The sequence below is a fragment of the Scleropages formosus genome, chromosome 20 (assembly GCF_900964775.1).
Source record: "Scleropages formosus chromosome 20, fSclFor1.1, whole genome shotgun sequence".
Lineage (NCBI taxonomy): Eukaryota > Metazoa > Chordata > Actinopteri > Osteoglossiformes > Osteoglossidae > Scleropages > Scleropages formosus.
Window position 1 is genome coordinate 7,725,359 of NC_041825.1, and position 23,792 is coordinate 7,749,150.

Consider the following 23,792-nt stretch of genomic DNA (forward strand, 5'->3'; position numbering starts at 1 on the left):
GCTAGCACCAATTAGTGGAACATCTCTCACCAGTAGCAACTGGAAACCTGCAGGCACTTGATAAACATGTAAGAAGCCTGTGCAGCAATAAATACATAAGCACACAGAATGATGCCAAATTAAACCTGAACTGAACCTGAATTAAACCTGAAGAGTTTTTAATCAAATCTTTAAAATTTATATCAATATCATAAAAGTATTAAGTCAGCACCATTATAATGTCCCATCACTCCCCCCCCCAACCGTCAAGGCACAAAATCTATCAGAGAACTTGGCAATTTAATAACTTAGCAAAAATAATAAACAGTTTCAAAATCAGAATTTAGTTCAGCAACAGGTGAAATGTTCCTCAAACTGATAAGAAATCTGTGTTTCCAAAAGAACTGAATTACCAGCCAGATGTTAAAGTTCTATTTCAGAGCAATTCCCCACAGACCTTTTCTCTGAAAGAGGTGTGACTGCTGTTACACAGTAAAACACAGGTAATGCTCAGGGTCCCTACTACTCCTTCCCCATCATAAAGCTCTGCTCACGTTCTCTCTATTTCTTTCTCATTCCTGATACCCTGGTGCCCCCCTCCGCCATCAAGTCGATCAGCTGAAGCAGCTCGGAGGAAACAGAAGGTGCAAAACCCCCTGGAGAGGCAACACCATATGCCACAACATTCTTGGGAGTCGCCCTCCACATATTTTCCTTCGCACTGTCGTTAGCATGCAGGGAGGGGAAGGCAGTCAGAGCATCTTTGGACCCCCAGGGTTTTTTATTCCTTCACTCTCCCCAACACCCTCTGGTTCTTAGGTTTATTTTTGATAACCATTAATGTGTTATTATTGTTGCTGTTATTATTAATGCTACTTAGATGGTGTTAACCAATATTAAGCAGAAAATTTACATTTTACACTATAGCCATTTTAAAAACTACATGTTGTCACTGAAGCAATCAGAGTAAAGAGCTTTTCTCCAGGGCACAGTCACAAAGTCCTTCATGGGACCTGCAACTCTCTGCACACAAGACCACATCCTTAGCCACTATTCAATCTCCTACTGTTGAAATTTTTCTTTACTTGACATACTATGACACACTTTAAAAATATTTGAAAAATGTTCCCCTGAGATATATCACACAAAATTAACTGAAGTGCCATACCATGTTAAATCTAAATGCAGGATAGAATAAATACAAGTAAAAAATGTCCGATCAGTATCATAGCATCTGAAACATATCCCTGTGTGAGCAGATTTAAAAAAAATCTACAGCAAAAAAGTGGACACATATGTAATTCCTAGTATGCATCATTACCAAATCACTAGCAAAGTATTGGCCATAAAAAGTTATTTACAAAGCAGAGGCAGTGTGATGTTTCTTGTAGTCAACTACTTTGCCTTGACTGTGTCAAATTTGCCTTATCCAAAAGATCTTCCATCATTTCAGAGCAGTGCTCTTCCTCTGGGAGAGTACTTCATTGTTATCCAATCATGTCCTTCAACAAGTATTACTGGTAAGAGGGTTTAAATTATTACTTGAACAGCTTCTAAAAGACACTACCGACCATTTGTAAGGTGGATAAAAAGCTTCAGTGAGTACCCAGTAGTCTCTACATAGTTTTTCAAGAAACAAATATAGGATGGCATGATACCGATGAGAATATAGACTGCCACATACTCTATATAGCAAAGATAAACAGCAAAGCTCTCCCAAGCATCTGAAGCTGCTCAGTGACTTTGCTTTTAGAATCTCGCAGAGATTTCCTTATGATGATGTCACCACGACATGCCTGTTAGAGCAGAGCTCAAGACCAGAGGGGGAACAAGAACACAACAGGTGGCTTGAAACCATAACAGTCAACAAACAGAAGAGACCACCATGATGATCCACATTAACAGGAAAAGACTGTGCAAAGTAAAAAAAAAAAAAAATAAAAAACTGTGGGGGGAGACAATCTGACAGGCACCAGAAAAAACAAACTGACGCCATCCTTGCCTTGTTTTTCACTTCCCAAAATGTAGCAACTGCATGGAGGGGAAAAAAAAAAATTGGATGGCAGTTTGTAAACGTGCAACAGAGACTCACGTCAACCTCCAGCCAGCACCAGGCAGCGCCATGACAACAGGCAATGAGTCACTGTTGGGCAACCCTGCCTGCCGCTCCATCCAGTATTCATCTGGGATATCTGTTTCCCGCAGCGCTCCAGTCAGGTGCGGCCAGCAGAGGCCAGGCCGCAGTCCGTGGCACGAGGCCAAAGAACACACCGCCCAGGAAATTAGGGCCTCTGTTCAGCATCGTAGTTCTTTCAAACAGGTTCTGAAACATTTCGGGCACAAGCTTGGACCCACATAAACAAAGACACGCCCATATACACAGGTGCGCACACACAAATATAAGCTGAAGCTGAAATAATTTTTTGTGGAAAGCCTTAAAATGTCCTGTCATAACGCATGCAACAGGTACACAAAATCAATACACTAAAATGGCTACTAGAGCAGCTTAGATGTAAGATCACACTACTTACTTTTAAAAGAACACAAAGCATGCCCACAAACAGAGGAAGACAATTCTCAGAGGGAAAAGCATGCTGTAGAAATTATTTATATAGGATAGTAACAGATCGTGTTGACAAAAGCATAGATATGGAAATGGTACTTTCCAAATAGCCTCACTGAATGCCATGTATTAATTATTTGACCTTTACAGAAGAGGGGACCAACAGGTGGTATTAATAGAAACATTTCACAGCTGCAGTGCTTTATGAAAACAAACATTTGTTAATTATTCACTCTAACCATTTTACCTGCATTTATTATTGTAAATGCAATTATCATTAATGCTGCTTTTAAAATGGACTTTATAATAACAGGAGATGTTCATTACTTTGTAAAGCTCTTGAAAATTAAGAAAATAATTGTAGGATAGTTAGACATTTTTATTTGACATCCATTTCCTGCTGTTTATCACAAAGGGATTTTTTTTCTCTCCAGATTATGTGAGAAAGGTCATGTAGTCTAAATCGTGCAATCACCTGTTTCTTGTCAAAAACAATGAAGCTGGTGAGCAGTGGGGGAAAAAGATCTCATTTTAAAGCAGCAATATGCTGGTCTAACTGCAAATACACAGTATGCTGTAATATTAGTATGAGGTAAACTTCCTATAATAGCTATAGTAGCTGTATTGTTATGCAACTCTCTTATTAAGGAAATCAGTGTTAGACCACTTACAAACTATCAATGTTGGTTTGTACAAAAATAAATTTTACTACAAGGTAAGACCAAAATTATAATTATACAAGACCAAAACAATATTATGTAACCATCATTAATTCACACTGCTCACCAATTAGTTGTTAAAACAAACAGTATGTAAAACATACTTCAGAACTGTAACGTTGTGAAGTACTTTTTGTGATTAAAAAGTAAGAAAAACAGCACTGGTGATCGAAATGGGTGACAAATATGGTTTCTAAGTAAGTACCAAAATATGTGGCTTAAGGATCTGAAGTAACGTTTATCATAGGACCACTATAGTGAGTTACAGATTTACAAAACACATTTCTCCTTTTGAAAATGTACGAGTAATGGAAATTTGTTCTCGCAGGTGCACAAACCCTCTTGTCTAGCAGACAAACAGCAGCCTGTGTTCAAATGGATTCAGGAAAAATGTAAAAAAATCTGTTTAACAAAAAGCTGATCAAAGTGCTTTAAGCAGATGTGTCCTGGAAGCCTGAAACAACACCCAGAAATACCTACATCTGGTACTTTAATTTCTGTTTTGCAAAATAGCAAGCCTGTGTCTGTATTGAGATGTTTTTCAGGAAACAGTATTGCAGTATTATTTAGTATTACATAGTACGTCTGTGTGACAGAATGGCCTTGAAAAATATCTTGGGTTGTATGGAAAAGCTGTGGACCAAAAATGTTTTGTTATTTAGGGATCAGGCCATCAAAAATAACCAGCAACTTGTACCATTTTTAATGAGTTTGGCCTTATTTTTAAAAAGGGGCACTTGACTTTCAAAGAAAAATTAACAGATTCATTTCGTGGCTTATGAATATACATTTATTTTACTTTGTTCCTTTGAACTTAAACTTCGTATTACTAAGTGGTTGCTTAGCTGACATGTTTTCAAAGCAATTTACAGTATTTGACCAATTTCTACAGCTGGGTATTTTTTACTGGAAGAATTTAGAGCAAGTGTCTTGACAAAGGAATACTGCAAAAAAGCCAAGGAACAGCACAGCTTGAACCTGCAGCCTTCAAGTCTACATCCTTAACTCAGATGCTACTTGCTATTCTCTGTGTACTGATTTAACTACAGGATTTATTTTTAAGCTATTTTACTAGTAATTCCACTTCTATTAAATCACACACATAATGCCCAGCCATAAAATAAAAGGCTAACCAGGAAATCTGGAAAGAAGTTGAGACCATTACTTAAGCATTGTTCAAGGGAAAAAATTGGGATATACTGAAAAAGTGTTGGAAACAAACAACACTGTCCTGAATAACCTATTCATATTTTTAAAGGAGTGCAAAAATATATGCCGCCTCCAGTTTCATCGACATAGCAATACTTTCAGCTGGGACTGTGACCATAACTCACTCACAAGCCATATTTTCTCTCTGATCCAACATCATCATGAAAATTGCTCCCATTTACAGCTGTCAATCCAGGGAAATTCTCTTGTAGCATAAAGCCTAAAAAGTTTGCTGGAGTTCATTGACTGAATACAATCTATCAACACTAGTTCTGTATGTATGCATGTATGCACATGGGTTCATACACACTAGTACAGTTGGTCCTCTACATACAAACCTAACTGGGATCAAAAGATGGTTACCTCCTCAAAAAATTCATAATTGGAAAGCAAACTGGAGCAGGCGAGGGGCTCGTCATCACTTCTATATGAAGTTAATCAAGAAATGTGCATCATCAGTAGTTTTGGACAAACTGACTGTGCTATGAGAAAAATGTGTCAGTATCAATAACTCTTCATCTGCTGGAAAACAGCTGAGTTGTAATAAGTGTGAATGAATATATGCAGTGTACATGTCAGCAACCCAGACTTATCTGGATGGGAATATGTCCCCACAGTGGACTGTCTCTTTCCCTCTTCCTTTACCAGATCATGTCCAACAAGAAGGCAGAAACCCCGTCTCCTTCTGGCTACCCAGGATGTTACTTGTACACGTCTTGCCGATAAGAATCCCCTGGCAGAAGGACCAGAACCAAGAACCAAGAACCAGACCAGGATGTTGGTGCTTACCTGCAGTTCTTCAGTCCCTTCTTTTACCCCATACATAACACAACACTGAATAATATCTAATAAAAGCATAATAATACGAAATAAAACCATAACTAAGAAGGATTTTTTTTTTTTTTTTTTTTTTTTTAAAAGTGTGCATTATTCATTTTGAAGCAGAGAGCAACTGCGCATCAACTCAGAGCCAGAGGTATTAAATGGAGGTGGAGGATGACGGAGAGCAAGCTCTTCAATGACAGGCTCAAAACTGGTAGAGATAGAAGTCATAGGATCAACAGCATCTTGTTCACAAACTGTTTGCTTCTTGTACACCTTTTATACTCTTTTGAAAAACTTAAGGCAACACTTACTATTCACAATCACTATCTGTCTGTGCATCAGTTGACCCTTAGGTATGTAACTTGAATTGGCATGCCGGCTCTTTTATGAAAAAATAAACAAAATATTTCTCAAAAAGTCCATGTCAGAGAATTCCCCCCCACCCCCCCTTGAAAGTTCATAAGTTGGGGAACAACTGTATAATACATTTAGCTATATGATGAGCCTAAATTCTAGTCACACAGAGTTTTCAATTATAGATTCCTATCATCAGCCAATGACAGCTACATTTTTGCTAAAATAAAGGAACAGATTTATAATAATAATATTATTATTATTATTATTATTAACAACAGATTTTCTGCTCAATTTTTGCTGACGTAAAAATGTACTGGTTTCATAAATAACGTGTTCAGAGCTTTTACATATCAGCTCAAGAGCTTGCTTCACACTTCTCAAACATAAAGCATAGATTATGGCTGTTTAAGCCAACTTTCAGAAGTCAAAAGCAGAAGGCCAACAGCAAAACAGGAAAAACATTTGCGAGAAACATTAATGAGAAATTTGTTACAGCAAATACATGCCTTCTAACATGGTACATTTAATCCAATTACCGTGGTCTGGTCAATAACTCCAAATGTTGTCAGGAGAGCTACAAGAAAGAAAGAGGTGGAGGGGGGGAGGTCTGGCAAGTAATTTTTACCCATCCCAGCAAATGGTTGCACTGTGCTCGGCCAACAAGTTCTGAAATTATTTCAATTCTCAACACAGCTGAGACTGAAAATCTGGATTTGGTTTTGAGATACCCAGTGACTGTTCTTTAAACCATATTTAGCTTCTTAACCATATGCTAGAAAAATAAGCTCTTCAAAGCTGATGAAGATGGAAGGACTAAGAAAATTAGGCAGAAAACAGAAATAACCAGATGTCCTGCACCCAACTGCCAAATCATACCATAGACCAAATTAAATGCAACATGACTACCAAAAATTAAGCTGACTGCCATGAAAGGCATTTCTAAGATTTCCAAATAATTAGAAATTATTATACTGCCAAGAAGCTAAAGATATAGTAATAAATTCAAGTAACGGATAACTGTTGTGAAGAATTGTAAAGAAAAGTTTGACTAATTAATATGAATATGTAATTTCATCATAACCAAGTAACTCATTAACCAGGTTGCAAGAACTTTTTTTCTTGTTGCCTTCAATGTTTAGGCTAAATTTACACTAGCGACACACCAACATACTGGTAATGTTAGAGCCTTACCAATGCCGTGGCTGGTAATTTTACATTATCAACCTGTATCTGTCATTGTTGAGGCTATCACTCTTGGTTTTTGGTGAACTGACTTCTGGGCTATTTTTATGAGGTTCTCTTGATTTTGTTGAGGAACATTTTCTCTAATGTCTGCCATTAACCTCTGCAGTTCTTTCAGATATGGTATTACCTTCACCACGCATTCCTCACCATTTTAATACTTTCCCAGGTGCTCAGATGGCTGGAAGGAGGCCTCATATGTCAGTATAGTTGAAAACACTGTTCACAGGAGCCTAACAAACTGAAGAACAGAGATCCAAGGAGTTTTTAAATGACATGTAATGAATACATATGACTGTTCACATGATTAAATCAATAAATTTGTGCAATTTGCATGACATTTAAAAGCAACTGCAGTCAGTACAGATAATACATATTTTGAACAAAGGTTATGCATGTTTTGCTGTGCTATAGACTGTTTCCACAAAGCACGCAACTCAACACACAACATCCTCCAGCAGGTGGAATTAAACACTCAGGTCTGAATATAAAAGTGTTCCAAAGCAACAAAAACATATCACCACTGTGCTTCTTTAAATGAAAGGAGCCAGGATATTCAAATAGCTACGCGTGAGGGGACTGCAGGGAAAAGGCTATACGTGCTGAAAACCAGTTTTTTTTCTTATTCTGTCAGCAAATATTTCACAAAAAGAAGAAAATCTTGAGGGAAAAAAACTGTATTCAGCACATTTTTAGATGTATTATTTATAAATAATATTTTATCTTGAGAATTTGAGATGCATTTATTTACTCCAAATCCTTTAAATCCATTTAAATAACAACGATACACTGAGAAAATCAATTGTCTACTTTTAACTGTATTTCTAGGCTAATGCATGACCCTGCAGTACAAAAAATCCTGGCAGCCATGCAATTTCCATGTTTGCAAATATAAATGTGGACTGTATTCTGTACACAGCAAGGAAACATACCCATGGAACCGTGTTTAACACCTGTAAACATCTGCTCTTTTGAACACTTTTGATCACCTCTCAGAAATTTGATTTTACTATACACTAACCTTCAAGGATGTGAAAAGTGATGAATTTTACTTTTCTCACAACTACATAATGTGCTATAAAATTCATTGAAGAAAATTTTCCAAACCTAAACGCACATGAAACCATTACCCAACATATGAAGGCAGATGGCTTGGAAGGGGGGGATGGGACAGAGTGCCAAGCATATCCAGGGAGAAAATCTTAAAAGAACTGGGGGAAACAAGAAGAAGAAGGTTTTTCTTTCTGTGTGAGTGTATACTGGGGGTGAGCGGCAGCTCCAGTCAAGTGTGCTTTACGCACAAAAACCCAATTTATATGTGAATTTCAAAATGGAGGTATGTCCTTACAGTCTCTCAGCGTGTCTCCAAGAATTCACTGGGTTACAAAATTGACATTAAACCTGGCAGAAAAACAAATCAGCATCTTTCTTTCAGAGATGCTTGGAGCCAGCAACAGCTACTGCACTCACTGGCTGCAGTCGCATCACCTTTCCCTGTTATTAGCATACTGCTTCAGTGTGAGCAAAGCTGTTCTCAGGGGCACAATGGTTTTTATTCATCAGCAAGACACCCAAAATATCAACTGTAAATGGATCTTGCTTTAGTTTTCTATTAGCATTTATGAACTTATGCACTACTTGTTATTTGTTACCAGCATTTTCAACATGGTCTTCAGACATGTGCTATAGCACAAGAACACGCCACTCCATCGCACACATGCCCCACACAGGACAATGTGTACAAGATAAAAACAGATGACTGACATATTCAAAATTCCAGCATATTTTCACCACATTAAATATTAAACAATATTTTTAAAGCACTCTGTATCAAGAGCTGCACCAAAAACCTTGCATGACACAAAAACCATGCATCACAATTCACTGAAGGAAAGTCAACATGAAGGAAAATCTGTTCTGTTTAATAAGTTTTTTTGGGTTAAGTATATTGAGGTACCCAAAGGCATTCAAATCTACACTGTGCTGCAAAGATTTAAACCAGATGAAAAACTGAAATCATTAGCCCCACACACACACACACACACACACACACACACACACACACACACACACACACACACACACACACACACTCTGAACCGCTTGTCCCATACGGGGTCGCGGGGAACCAGAGCCTAACCCGGCAACTCAGGGTGTGAGGCTGGAGGGGACACACCCATGCGGGACTCGAACCCCAGACCCACCGGAGAGCAGGAGCCGGTCCAACCCACAGCACCACTACACTCCCCTAAATCATTAGCCTTTTTTTTTTTTTTTAAATATGCATCCTTGAAAACACACAGGAAATCTACAAGTGACTAAGTCGTCCTTACAGTATACCAGCAGGAATGTCATGCTATAATTATAACTGTAGGGGAAGGAAAAAAAATTTGATGTAACAAAAGATAGGAAGACAGCATGACAGCAAGTTACATTTGAAGCTGTATACTAGATTCAAACAAAAATTTAAGTAAAAAAAATCAAAACTGTTTCATAAGGAAATGGGTCTAGTTTATTTCTTAGTTTTCTTCTCTGTTTATAAAGTTAACAACTATGCACAAAAGGATACCAACAGTGGAAAACTGCTTGCTTTGCCTCCTTCTCCAATGAAGGCTTTGTGGGAAACCTTTTCAAGATTTCCTGAGAGAAATTGCAGTGTGCCTCAAACTTCTCTTTGGACTCGGAGGGCGAGTTGCCTACATCAGTGCTAAATGCAACAAAGGCCACCTCCCCACCATCCCAGAGTGCAGCTCTCAATGAGGACAGATCTGGACCTATGTGCCAGGGCCTGATAGGTTAGACATCCCAGGAGCTACCACTAGAGGTCATGATGCCTAAATAAGTCTCAGAAAGAGTACAGAGCTACTCCCAGCTTGGACAAAGACACCTTGACATTTGAGGCAGATTGTTTTCCTTCCTGCACCATGGGCAACTTAAACTCATTATTCCTTAAAAGAATCAATTTGTTTAATTGTAGTGTGTGTCTGCTCCTATCACAACACTGCACTCGCATTCAGAACAAGACCCACGGGACATTACGCTTCATTTCTATTACGAGTGCGTTTTGCTACCAACTTTGTTGGGGGAAAAAAAATAAAAAATAAACAGGAAAATGTTCGTATCTAGAAGAATTCACATCTCAAATTTTGTTTATAGCTCAAGTTAATGACACGAGTAAAACAAGTTCAAACGTACAAGACGACTGGGTAGCCCTCTGGCCTTCAAGGATTTTTTCCAAAAGAGACCTTATAAGGCAAGAAATAAACGTTGTCCTGTGCAAACTCATATTCACATATATCCAGCCATATGACAGTGAAGCGTTCATAACTGTGCTGCAGACACCATTTATGAGTGCTAGCCACTGAGGATGGTGTGGCTGTTATGGTCACTTGGTCACATCGGCTTCCAAATTCTGAATGTATAGCATAATGAATGGTATAATTCCATGAAGAGCAAGACCATCTGGCAAACATTAAACTAAGTGCAAAGTCCATGAGAATAAATTTGCTCACTTTCAACCCAAAGCAGCTGAACCAGAATGGAGTATTAACCAAAGGGATACAAAAATTCTAAATAAAAGAATTTTCAACTGACTGTATGTGTGCATTGCTGAACATCTTCACATTGTAGTTCATTTCTCCTCTCCTCATAAATGACAAGTCCATCCTGTTACAGTAACACCACAGAAGTTAACTATAGACCGATTCCCTCTGACAACACATTTCATCCATTTTCATTTCCTGAGCATGTATAAAACTGCAAATCATAATATTAACCAGAAAATATTTAATTTGCCTATTTTCACCACATCTTCAGACATTATTTGTATGTCCCCATAAACATATATATATGTACCTGGAATCCACGGGATTTGCACTATAAACATATGACTACTTAAAATTTCCATACAAAATGTAATTCTTTTACAAAGACCTTACAATATTTGGAACAATTTTAGGTTTTTGACAAAAGTTAGAACTCTAACAACACACATGACAAATGTATTAAATAAAAGGCTGTATGAATGTAGGCCAATATAATCTCTTCAGCAGAAGGAAATGAAGATGAAAGGTGCACTATCTTCATTACAACATAATTAATTATCACAAAGACCTCTCATTAATTTCTAGAGCTAAGTCTCTATAGGTATAATGTAAGGGAGAAAACTCCACTCTAGAGGAGAAGGAAGGTGTGCCTAACCTCCTAATTACAAAATTAAATCCATTAGTTCTCAAAAAATGAAATTATGAGGAGATATTAATGTGATCCATTGGGACTGAAGCACCTCTGAAATATGGTCTCTATGAAATGGAGATTTATATCATTGACTAGAAAAAATCTCAAGAAATAACTGGAACAATTATAGAACTGTGCATATGAAAATACAACTAATGGGTCTATTAAGGCTTAACAAACAAACAGGAATGCCTTGAATCCATTTGATTCCGCATGAGCGTTAATGTCACAGCTTTTGTCCCCGATTCATTACTGACTGCTAAGACTAGAGTAGAACACCACAATAACAGTCCTTGTGGCCATTTCTGTAAACACTTCATTTCCAACCATACACAACACTTAATTTAGTTACCGGGCTTTGCCTTTTTTTTTAAATTGATTTATTTACACATATGCACTCATGCCACATTACTCTGTCTCCCCTTATATGGTTCCTAGTTAATACCACTTGTAAATCGGGTTTGCTGGTAGCATAGTGGTTACAGTTGCTGGCTTTGGACCCAAAGGTTGCAGGTTCAGGTTTCACGGAACGTAGCCCCATTGTAAATCAGAGATTGCCTGTACTTACCTGTTTATACAACTGCGTAATTTTACTGGAGCAATTTAGGGTAAGTACCTTGCTCAAGGATGCTACAGCCGGAGGTGAAACCCATCAGAACTCGAAAATATCTTAAATCGAACATGCATTTAATGCACCTAATACACACCTCTGCGTGACAGACTGGGAGATGAGGATCGCTGCCGCTGCCCAGCATCGTGAGAGAGTATCGCACCACATATCACTTGCCCGGGACAAGATCAAAGTTCAAAGTACAGTTTCTACTGAATGTCTATCACCAGCTCACCATTATAAAGTTGAAAAAATCGAAGTCAAACCATTGTAAATTGGGGACCACCTGTAATTGTAAGTAGCTTAACATTTTACATAGCGTTAAAGAAAAGCATCTGCTAAATCAATAAATGTAATTGGTCGGGATTGCCAATTATCCACTCTTACCACAACATCTGGTCCGAATCAATAAGAGGAAACAGCATTTGAAAATTTAGCCAAGCAACTGTGAAAAAGACAGATTTACTGTGCTTCAATTTTCTTATTATGCATTAAAAGTATAAGGGAGTATGTCTTCCTCATGCCTTCCTCATCACACAAACTTAAGTTTACTTTATGAAATTAAACATTTCATTTTTCTTTTTATATAGCCACTAAACCCTTCATAACTAAAATTTCTGTCAATAGCTCACTGTCCCCCCTATAGCCTCAATGTATGTTCTGTGGAAGTCCTGACTTCATGAGCAGGGGCCAAGAAGAAAAAAGTGGAAGTGGAAATTAAAATGATTAAACAAAAGTAAAATTCACTGTTCATACCTCTTTTCCAAATGGAGTTTAGAAAAGTGACACTGAATGGTTAGGAAGCTTTTTAAATTACAGGCTTGTTTGCAACAACAACAGTATGCGATTCAGAAAATCTTCAGACACGCACGATTCAAAAAAAAGCTTCCGGGAGACTTGCATGCTTCAAAGCAATTTTTTTTTTTCCCCTCTTCAAAATGGGCACTTGAATTTTCTTTTTTCTTGGGCACAATCCACAAAAAAGTAAAACCACAACTATGATGTTTTGTTATTCATTCTTATTGAATCTCTTACACTAATTTTTGTTAATGATATTAGGCATTACTTAGGGTGACTGAACTTGGGATGCGGTTGGAATTAGCTGGAATTTTTCCCCATACCAGAAGTTAAATGATAATGAAATTACTTATCCCAATACTTGCTCTGTTTTCAGGAACAAATTAGGACTGGATAACATGAGATAAGTGTACTCTAACTGCAAACTGCAGTGAGAAACAAAACTACTGAATTTGTGAAATTCTGGTAAAATCGCAGGGAGCTGCACAAAGACTGATGTCATAAATGGAAGTTAGTGATGTCAGAATGTGTACCAAATGCTAACAATTCCTGTCACCACTGAGGTGTGCTGCATGAATGCTTTGACCAATCCATGCCTACTTGACTTATACAATTGCAAGACAAGGGTATTCCAATTTCTGGACCAGATTTAAGGGAGATGGATGAGGTGCTGAACCATTTGCTGAATGGGGACAGAAGGTTCAGTCGAGTGGCATAACTAATGTCAAGGCCAGTACTACAGGACACACTGTAGCTCATGCATCTGGCTAGGACATGTGAGCTGGAGCTGAAACTGTGGTGTCTTTCATCATAGATCAATGGGAACAGGGCACCAATTTTTTATATATCATTGTGGTGTAGGGCACAGTTTGCAGCCTACAAGCTACCAATTCAAGGCCTTGGAGGGGCTGTTAAAATGGCAATATCCTGCATTAATATACACTGGCGTAACTTAATACATAATTTACTGTGATTCTCATCACATCTACACCACTGTGAAATCTGAATCACTTCAACAAGTACCAGCTTGAAGACAGAAAGCATCATGTAAAGTATTAAAAAAAAAAAAAAAAGTTTCTACCTTTTATTGCTACTATTGTTACACTACTGCTATTAGGTAGGCGAACATTCTCTTTTCTTTTTTTTTTTTTTTTTTTTTAAATGCTAAGTCCACAACGCTGGTGCACATGTTAATGACATCTCCTGCGATGCTTCAGACTGAACTCCTGTGGAATCCATCCTCTTGACTGCCCTGTTACAATAGCCTGTTGCAATCAAGCATACTGGATGGGTTACAAGCAGTACAGAACAAAAGACAGGAACAATAGGGAAACAACAACAGTGCATTATGCTCTTGGAACACATGGTCGCTCATGGTAACAATTTACTGGACCATAAGAGCTTAACAGACAAAAGAGCAGACTCGTCTTCCATTCAACATTGTCTCCCATGAAATTTATACCTTGAGAGATATAAAAAAGTAAATGCTCAGAAGATGCAGTGTCCCATACAGAATAATTCAATACAACTAAGGGAACACCTATATTAAGTTTACAATGTTAAATGACTTTTTAATATGAAATTGGTTTTTTAAGCATCCATGTATTTAAAGTCTTTCCTTGTTGCAGTGAAGATATTCTTCACCCACAAATCTCACACAATCCAAACCTCTGCTCCACTTGCATTTTATTGTCTGGTAACTGATTCTATACATAATACAAAAGGCACTACCAACAGAATATGTTGAAACTGGGGGGGGGAACAAAAATTCAGACCTCCTCTAACTGAAACATTTTATTACTATAGTGTGACAAATTTACACTAGCAAAAGAAAGAAGTTTAGAGGGAAATGCTTGTTATATTTTCCAGAAAGAGCGTCACTTGAACACTGGCCATGATGTTGGTGGAACAAGTAGAACATTTTTTAAAAAACAGCTTCAGAACGTTGATGTACAGCACAACATGCGTGCACCATATTAAATCCCTGTATCTACAAACACTTTAAAAACTCCCCTTCCCTCAAAAACATCCATTTCATCCTTATTTGCCTTGACCTGCTCTTGAGATGTGAGTCTCTAAAACCAAAGAGTAAAAGATTTCTTTGAAAGTTTATACACAGTTACGGTGCTAGAACTAAACATTTTATAGTACTTTTGACATTAGATTTGATAGCTCAATAGCAACCTTCTTCCCTTTTTCCCCTACTGACAGACAAGAAACCTTCTTGTCAATGGTTACTATAATTTGCCTGAGACAGGCAGCTCCTTGCAAGACGGTGGGTTCACAATACTAAGTACAAGGATCAGAGCTGAATTAGAGCTGCCCTAATGGTCTCCTGATAGATCCAAAGAGCTATGAGTACTGCTACCATCCGCATGGAGGTCCATTGGCACCACCAGGAAAAGGCAGCCTCTTCAGCACACTTCACAGATATGAGTTATGAACTCACTTCCCTAGTCTCTTTCAAGGCTGAACTTATTGTTTTTCTGCAAACTGTCACATTGAAAAGAAAATTCAAGACTTCCCAAAGTAACACTGTATAAAATAAAAATAAGCATTTTTCATTTTACAGAGTAGAGCACTGTGAAAGACATAGCACATGGAACAAGAGGGTAAGAGCATCCTGGTCAGGCCAGTTCACACATCCCAGCCCACTGCAAAGCAAGTGCCCATGGGCTCAGGCCTTGCATTTACAATAGCCTATTCATTAGTCTGATCTGATGAGGGTAAAACACTGCATGACCACAAGCAAGTCAACCCTGTAAGTTTCTCCAAATTCTCACAGTATGACTACACTGTACCCAAGAAGGCCCCACTAGAGCAGGTGCTGGAAGATATAGCTCAAATTTCTCCCTCAATGTTTTAATTAAAGATAAAAGACTTCAAGTTTATGCTTGCAAATGACATCTATAAAAATGTTGTCTGAATTTTTTTTTTTCAACCAAAGGCTACACAAAGAAATATAGCAACAGAAATAACATCTGCCATTATCTTAGCATTCATACAAATATGGCGGTTTGTTAATAAGTGCAAAGTGTTGTGGATGCATGCAAGGACAAGCAAGGGTTAGCATAACAAGCAGAAACACGCATTAATTGTCCACATACTGAAATAGAGAAGTTTCTATCCAACTGTGGCTCATTTGTTTCATCTAGATGCAACAACTTTTGGCAACATGAACAAGTGTGCACGTTCCAGCATCAGTGCTCTATGACAGTCCACAAGCATAGCCATACCAAAACTGGGTTTCACACAAACACACACATTTTCAGAACCGCTTGTCCCATACAGGGTCACGGGGGAACCGGAGCCTACCCGACAACACAGGGCGTAAGGCCGGACGGGGAGGGGACACACCCAGGACAGGACGCCAGTCCGCCGCAAGGCACCCCAAGCGGGACTCGAACCCCAGACCCACCGGAAAGCAGGACTGTGGTCCAACCCACTGCACCACTGCACCCTTCACACAAACACCTTAGCATGTATACACCAAAAAATGTGCAAAAAAAAGAAATGTTGCTTTATGGCTGATGGATTGATTCTGTTGACATGATTTTTTAAAATCTTTCTTCAGTGTTACTGGATGTTCTTGTTTATGGTCAGAACAACCAAAAGCCTTAAAATGGCCTCGAAATATCCCATAGGTGACTGGTCCTTACCCAAGGACACCTAACTGCATTACATCTTCACCTACGCACTGACACTGCGTGACACAGCAGACTATGGAAAACAAGAAAGCTTTTGATCAGGGCTATATAAACTCAGTTTCTGATTCCCTTGCATTTGCTGGTCTTCATTCAATCCTCACACAGCTGGTATTATTTGTGCCAACAACTTTTACATAAACTATTTCTTCGAAAATACAGAACTGAATATACGTATCCCTGAACAGACAAATGGCAGCCATCATTTCCCAAACATATCAGCTATCCTACAAATTAAACAAGCAGAACAATGTACTCACAGCTTATCACCAACTGTGTCCAATGCCTCTACTACTGAGAGATGGCAAGAATCTAGCTTACAGCTGCTGCCTTTGGAGTCTGAGGTTGTATGTTGAGCCTCCTGGATTACTAGCATGGAGCAACATGGTTACCCTCAGCTATTCTAGTGGAAAATTACCCAGCTCCATAAATGGGTAAATAATTGTACATAGCTTAAGAACACAAGTCATTTTGCAAAACAGTATCAGCTAAATGAATAAATATAATTTTTCTGTTGCTAATCTCAATGGTTTTGCCAGAACTACCTTGCTGAGATCTTTCTTTTGGGATAAACTTGGTTTCTAAGAATCATTAGAGAGTTGGCTCAGTACTGTAGGTACTAAAGAATGAGGACTTTTACCCCATACTTTCAACTAACATGTATGGTCCCCAAAATCCTTTTATAATCAATCTGTGTTTTGGGAACTGTATTAAGAACAAATCCCCCAATACAATATTCATTTAAAAAGAAATATAATCCAATAAATTGCAGTTTTGGTTTTTGCAGCAGACTGCAATGTGTCCTTAAGCTTCAGAAATAATAATGTTTTCAAGTGAAAAATAAGTCAAAAGAATGTAATTACCCAATTTCCATGGTCCTGTGCTACTGCAGCCACAGGGACATGACATAATCAGCCTGTGGTTAGCTGAGCAAACTGCATCACTAATCTGGGTGTTGTGTGCAAACTGGAGGCAAATTCACACCAGGAAACCTTTAACTGTACCAAGCTCTGCGCAGCTAGTAACTGAACAGAGAATTTCTGAGACTATAATTTCTGAAAACATGATATAAGCAGTTCTGATCACTTTTACATCACCATAGTTTATAACATGTATGCCACTGCTTATGTGCTTGGCCTCATAAATAAACAAGATTTGAGCATCACATTTCACGCTGTCATGACCTCTCATTCTGAATTATTCACCTATAAACAGTCCCAACAATAAATTACTAACAAGATCTGTCCTATTGTTTCAGATTTCACTGGCTATCATCACAGAAGAAACATCATTGCCATGTAAGCTGGCCTTCACAAAAAGAATTACTTGTGTGTTATGACTACATGAGAGTATTCCAATCAAGCAACAGGCCCCATGCTACTACCTCAACAAGCTCTAGTTTGATTACATAGTAAAATTTGCCACTTATCAATGCAAAACCCTTCCCTTTGAATCCTGTCATATGCAAGTTTTATAAGATTTTTGCTGTGAGGCCATGCCCGCAACAATGCTCTTACTTTCCCCTTTAAGAGTAGTGGTTACCATGGCAATTAGAATGTTAGTTGACAATGCCCGTGTTTGCGTACACCAAGAGTGCTTCACAGCAGTGATATGCAGATCCATGGCCTGATGTCTCAGTACAGGGTTCAAATACACAAGCATTCAAGGAAAGATATGTTAGAATATTTTCAGCACTAGCTACTGAACTGAGTTTCTGTACAACAACATTTATCAAATTGTAAAGCAAACATGGCACTGATTTACAAATTACTCATTTCTGACTCGAGTTGTGCAGAAAGGTTAGGAACTTGTGCACCCTTTGATAATGAAGTACTATTAATGAGCCAACAAGAACATTGTTATGGAACAACTAACTACTTATGTATAAAATACACAGCAAATGTTTAAGAAATCAAAGTAGCAACAAATACATATTTTTTCCCCATATTAAAAGCAGTGTCAGACTAACTTGTTCTGTGTGCTTTGTATAATTTTCAAACTGACTAGAAAACACCCTTGCAACACTTTTCCCTCAAAAGACCAAGTTTCTGTAGGCAACAGCAAACTGTTACCACTTCTCCTGAAACTTGAACTTCTCCAACTGAAAATCCTTCACACATCCACTACAGAAACATCACATCGACAACAACAGTATAATGTTCTAGAACTTTCTCTCCTGGGTGCTCATAACAGCTTGTATCAGCAGGACGTGGAAACTTAGAAATAACATTGTTGGCATTGTACCATACCTACGTACCTTTTCCTTTTGTCAAACTGGAGCCCAGTGTGCTTTAATTGTTGCAACTAGCAGATCTGAGCTTCATGCAATTATTTGATAGAGCTGCTAGTGAACCCAGTGTTTTTTCTAATTTCCATTTTTTTTTTTTTTACTGTAAATGGAAAAGTAGTAATGAATAACATTCGGCGTGAATGCAAATTTTTGAAAGTCAAACACCTTCATCTCAAAAGAATATTAATTTCCAAATATTTTAGATTCAAGGTTGCAACTAAACTGATCATAAAATCTATTAACCAAATTTGTTTTTTTGAAGAAAAAAAAAAAAAAAAAGCCAGTGACAAATATGCACCAAATATCAAGAGTAACACATATATGAAAACACTTATTTTCATCTCACATGCAAATGGAAGACCCTTTCCAGACATGGTGAAGACATTATTATTGATGTTGTGCAGCTTCTGGCAAGGAGAAGCCCACTAGAGAACAGAAGATCATCAGCCAGATGGGTTGACAAAGAAAACACATCAGATGACACCTGGTTAAGCTCCCTTTGGTTAAAGATCAAGATGGTTGCCCTTTTCAACAATCATTACCATAATTTCACCATATGGACAATACTTCAAATACCTTAAAAGCCAAAAGCAGAAGCATAAATAAACCAAGAGTCTGTCCCTGAATACTGTCAAATGTTGAATTATAGTGGGCCTTGTTTAATTTGAAGTTGCATAAACCATAAGTAATTTACAGTTAAGTAACTATTTGTTATTCTGAGGAACAACGAATCCATGTGATGTATTGCCCTACTCTGTACTGAACCTGCACCACCATTTTACATCAGACATTTCAGCAACTAGCTATTCATGAAATTTTTGTCAAATGCTTTACCTTAAAACCAAACTTAAAAGGCTATTCTCCAGCACCAGCATGTTTAATTTCCAAGAATTATCATCTATTGTTGCAGCAGAACAATGCTATCTTTCATTATGATGGACGTCTTACCAAGGCAAACAAAAAGGTAGAAGCACCAGCCTGCAGCACATTGCATTCATGAAAATCTATTCAAAGAGTATTGTTTCCATATCTACACAACCAAATGCTTTAAAGTACAAAAGGCACCGACTTTTGTACAATCAAAATGTAGGCAATGAAATGTGTTTGTCCAAGTGCTTGAGTGTTTACCTTTGCTCTTCTAACTTTCTTCTTTCGTTTGGCAATTAGACATTACATTATCATTGCTTTATTATTTTTACCACGGGCTTTATTTGGTATGAAGGATATATCAATGGGTCAAAAGAAAATTGAAACCACTCCGAAACAATCTCAGAGTGGCAATTGGAAATAACAGCAGGGTGTCTACTCATAAACTCAAAAAATATAGTATAAAGATGAAAAGCAATTTGCCTTCATATTACATCGCATCAAAAATGTTTGTTTTATTAACTGGTTTCATTCACATCTCTGTTGTTGACAATGCTGTTAACTCACAAGCATACACAGATGCATTTATTCCAAGAGTTTAATATGACTCTGGTGGCCAGCAGCTGAAATAGAGCATCCTTCATTACCCACAGTAGACACTCTCATTTAAAACAGCATAAAAGCAAAAAAAGTGGAGGTTAAATGTCAACCTCTACCCAATTTACAAGGTTTGATTATGCTGTTGGCTCCACAAATCTGATCAATACTGAGCTCTTCCCAGATTTGTTCTGGTCGAACTCCAAATTCTAAAAGACCTTGACATTAGACTCTAGGAAACGGCTGACACTGCATAGTGCACCCTTATGAAAGGTGAACAGTAAGCCTACTTTGGAATAGCACAGTTGGAAATCTGGGAAACTTTACAAGCCAGAAAAAAAATTTGCAGAAACACAAAAAAATGCACTTCAATGCTGTTATAACACACCTTCCAGTTATCAGAATGACCCACTTAGAATGGCAAAAACTCAATTTCAAAGAAAAGAGCTCTAAGCATATATAATGTTCAGCCAAGATTCAATTACCATTTTGCATAACTACACAATTATTAATATCAAACCATTGTATATTGTATGCAATAAAGGACAGAACATATTAGCGTAACCCTATCCTAGCTACATAAACAGGAAAACATCTGTACCAACTTATTCAGAGAGTATGAGATGTCATGCCACGGGAACTCATAACCAAACAAATTTGAAAGACACTAAATAGTCATCTCATCTTTTGTTCTTCTTAGTGATGACATTTATACATTTAAGTCTGGGCATAATTAAACATAACCAACATTCATATAACATATACTTTCACTACTCAAAAGCTTGAATAACAGAAGTTATAGATTAATGGCAAACCCCTCCTTACTCCTCAGTACAGTTACCCTGTCTGTACGTGCAGTTAGGGAAAGGTCTACTTCATGTGCAAAATCAGTCTTCGGACCCACGCGACTTGCAGGAGCAGCACCTAAGCTTCTCTGAACACAAAATACTTGAACTAAAGTTCAGTAAGCTATATAAAGTATTACATGTAAAAAAAAAAAAAAAAAAAAAAACATCTGATTGCAGTCTATCTATATAGTCTTTTAGTAGTATAGATAAAAAAAAAAAAAACAAACTACTTAGTGTATAGACCCTAAATAGGTGTACTAGGGGCTCCATCAGACAGCTGACCAGACAATTTCGCACATGGTGCCCCAGCCCAGAGGATATTCCGTGTGCCATATGTGCCCCCCCCCCAAAAAAGAGAGACAGAGACACACACACACACACACACACACACACACACACACACAGAGTGATGTTGACACTGTCTGACCTTTCTCATCTTTGTTTGAGCTTCAGCTCCTACAGAATTCCTGGCATTAAATTTGTTGCAACTATTGATCAGGCTTACTGTTAAAGCCCAGCCTGATTATTTATCGAATCGGTGGCTCTAATAAGCTTTGCAACCGCCTTTTATTTGTTGTTCGAGTTCTTAACGGAAAACGTTAACAATAGTCAATAGAATAGCTTAACAAGTTTGTCGGAGCGGGAAACACGACGATGCAGCAACGAATATTCGGGTAACTCGGCGGCTTCGAAGGCAGTACCGCCGGTAAAGCCCACATTCCCGGCATGTGCCTTATTGCTTATACACGGTGCACGGCTGCGACAAGAGCATTTCCACAGACCTGCAGACAATATGAAATCATTCATAATGACAGATGATGCACCTGATTAGTAAGAAGGTGAAAGCGATCGCCGGGAATTTTAAACACTCTCAGTCAGTGCCGCGCGACCTCGTCAGAGAATAATGTTTAAAACACAGAGACGGGGGGGAGGGGGACCACATAAATGACGTTGACGACAGATGATCATGCTGCTGCTGCAAAAGTGCAGTCTCTCTCACCTTGAGCCGCGGCCGCCGACACGTGCGACGCGAACCAGAGGAATCCCCACAAAGTCCACACACCGCGCGCCAACTTTCTGCTCCTCCTCGTGCCGCTCGGACACTTCTTCACACCCCCTCTGGTTCCCTCTCTGTGGCGGGAAACTTCCATCGTTTCGCCCGTGGTGAGGGAGGCCATGTGGCCGTCCGCACACGGCGGTACGGTGATGCCACCCTTCTTCCCGGGGTCCTCGCCGGGTCCGGCTGCGCAACAGCGAGCGCCTCCAGCGGCTTCCGTCGCGCCCTCGGCTCGGCTGCGCGCACCTCCACCTCCGCTCAGTTCAACGGCGGCGGGCTGCCCGCGCGCACAACTCGCGCGGGCGCGCTCGTCCCCAGAGCGGAGATCCCGCCGCACCGCGCGGCCGTGCGGCTCTTCCAGCGACGGCGTCACGTCGCCCGGCGCGGTCCCGGCGCAGTGGCGGCCGCGCGCCCGGGACTGGTCCCTCCTCTGTTGCTGCTCCCCATACTTCATGTTTCGCTGGCGCTCAGTCAGTAGAAAGCGGGCAGAGGAGAAGGGGGAAAAAAAGCCCCTATTTCATTAGTGAGCGTGGGATTTTCACTTATCCGCTTAAAGCCGCGATCTCCTACAAATCCCTGCGTGTTTTTGTTCTTCGCTGGAGTATTGTTTACCAGGGAATTAAGAGTTCGGTCGGTATAAGTCAGGTAAAATAACACATTTAGCCCGCCGCCAAAACCACTTCGACGAGTTCAATCAGTTTTTAGCAGTCACCGCGTCCAACGGTTTTTTTTTTTTTTTTGTTTTTTTTTCCCCCCTCCTCCTTCTTGTGTTAAGTTTCTATTCGACTAGCCAGTTTAGCTTTCCCAGTGTGAGTCGCTGGTTTCTGTTTTCTTGCAGTCCGGGGAACCCACGTTCTTTAGGATGAGCCTGGGATTTTGACCTTAATATTCCACCGACTTTATTATATCCGTAGGAGGACGCTCTACTTTCAAACTGCCGTAACCGTCCACCGCAGAACAGAGAAGACAACAGGTTCACGGAAAGAAAAGGCGCATCTCTCTCCAGCACACTCTCGTATCCACTCGTGTCCACAAAAAAGGCGAGAAAACGTGCTGGGGGGGGGAACAAGCTGTTCCACAGACCGCCCTCATACACACGGCGGAAAAACCGAAACCGTAAGGGGTGGAAAAAAAAAAGAAAAATAAAACTTATCTTACTTTAGTCGTACCTGCCCAGACAGCTGCCGCTATGTTTTGGCAACGAAATATTTCGCGAATAATATAAGTCATAATTGGTATTTCCACGGCCGCAGGAGAGAGAGACTTTCCGTCGATATGGAAAGAGGACGGTTGGTCGGTCGACGTCTCGTGCAGCGTCCTCCAACTTACTTGGTTCCTCGAGTCGAGTTCTGAATCTCTGGCGTCCGTGCGTGCGCGGAGCTCGCGCTGCCGAAGCTCGCCTCGCGGCGACGAGCCGTTTTTACATTCCGCTCCTCTCTGCTCCTCTCGTCGAATGGGAAACGCGCGGGGGGAGGCTCTCGCCACGCACCTGCCACCCTACAAACGAACGAGAAACGAGTAAGAGGCCGCTGGACAGCACGTCCTTCTCGAAACTTATAACTTGGGAATGAACTTGAACGCGTCCCTCGGCCCCGTTTGCGTCTGACGACAGCGTCTCTGTGAGCGCGCTTGTCTTGTTCTCGTGAAGAAAGGGCAACTTTTCATTCACAACACACAAGCTCCGCCCCGCTCCCAGGTCATTGGTCAGTGCGCTCGCGAGGCCAGGCGCCCGCGCGGTGTACACTGTGTACACGTGGAGGCGGCGGCGGCGGCTGGCGCGAGGCGCCCCCAAACCGAGAACTTGGCGCGACAGACGGATTGTTCTTGTCTCACTTCGAGAACGGGCCGGACTTCTATTACCTTTTATTTCTACACACACAGTTATCCGGCG

The 23,792-nt window shown here is 39.6% G+C and overlaps 1 protein-coding gene across 2 annotated transcripts in view; it reads right to left on the reverse strand.

The window, feature by feature from the left end:
• The window catches only part of sdk1b (sidekick cell adhesion molecule 1b), a 293,093-nt gene extending 269,568 nt beyond the window's left edge, over positions 1-23,525 (reverse strand). For both annotated transcript variants that reach the window (XM_029246761.1, XM_029246760.1), the window contains exon 1: positions 21,845-23,525. In XM_029246761.1, the coding sequence (XP_029102594.1) occupies positions 21,845-22,355 (511 nt within the window). In that variant the 5' untranslated portion in view covers positions 22,356-23,525. The remainder of the gene's footprint in view (positions 1-21,844) is intronic.
• Between the last annotated feature and the right edge of the window lie 267 nt (positions 23,526-23,792).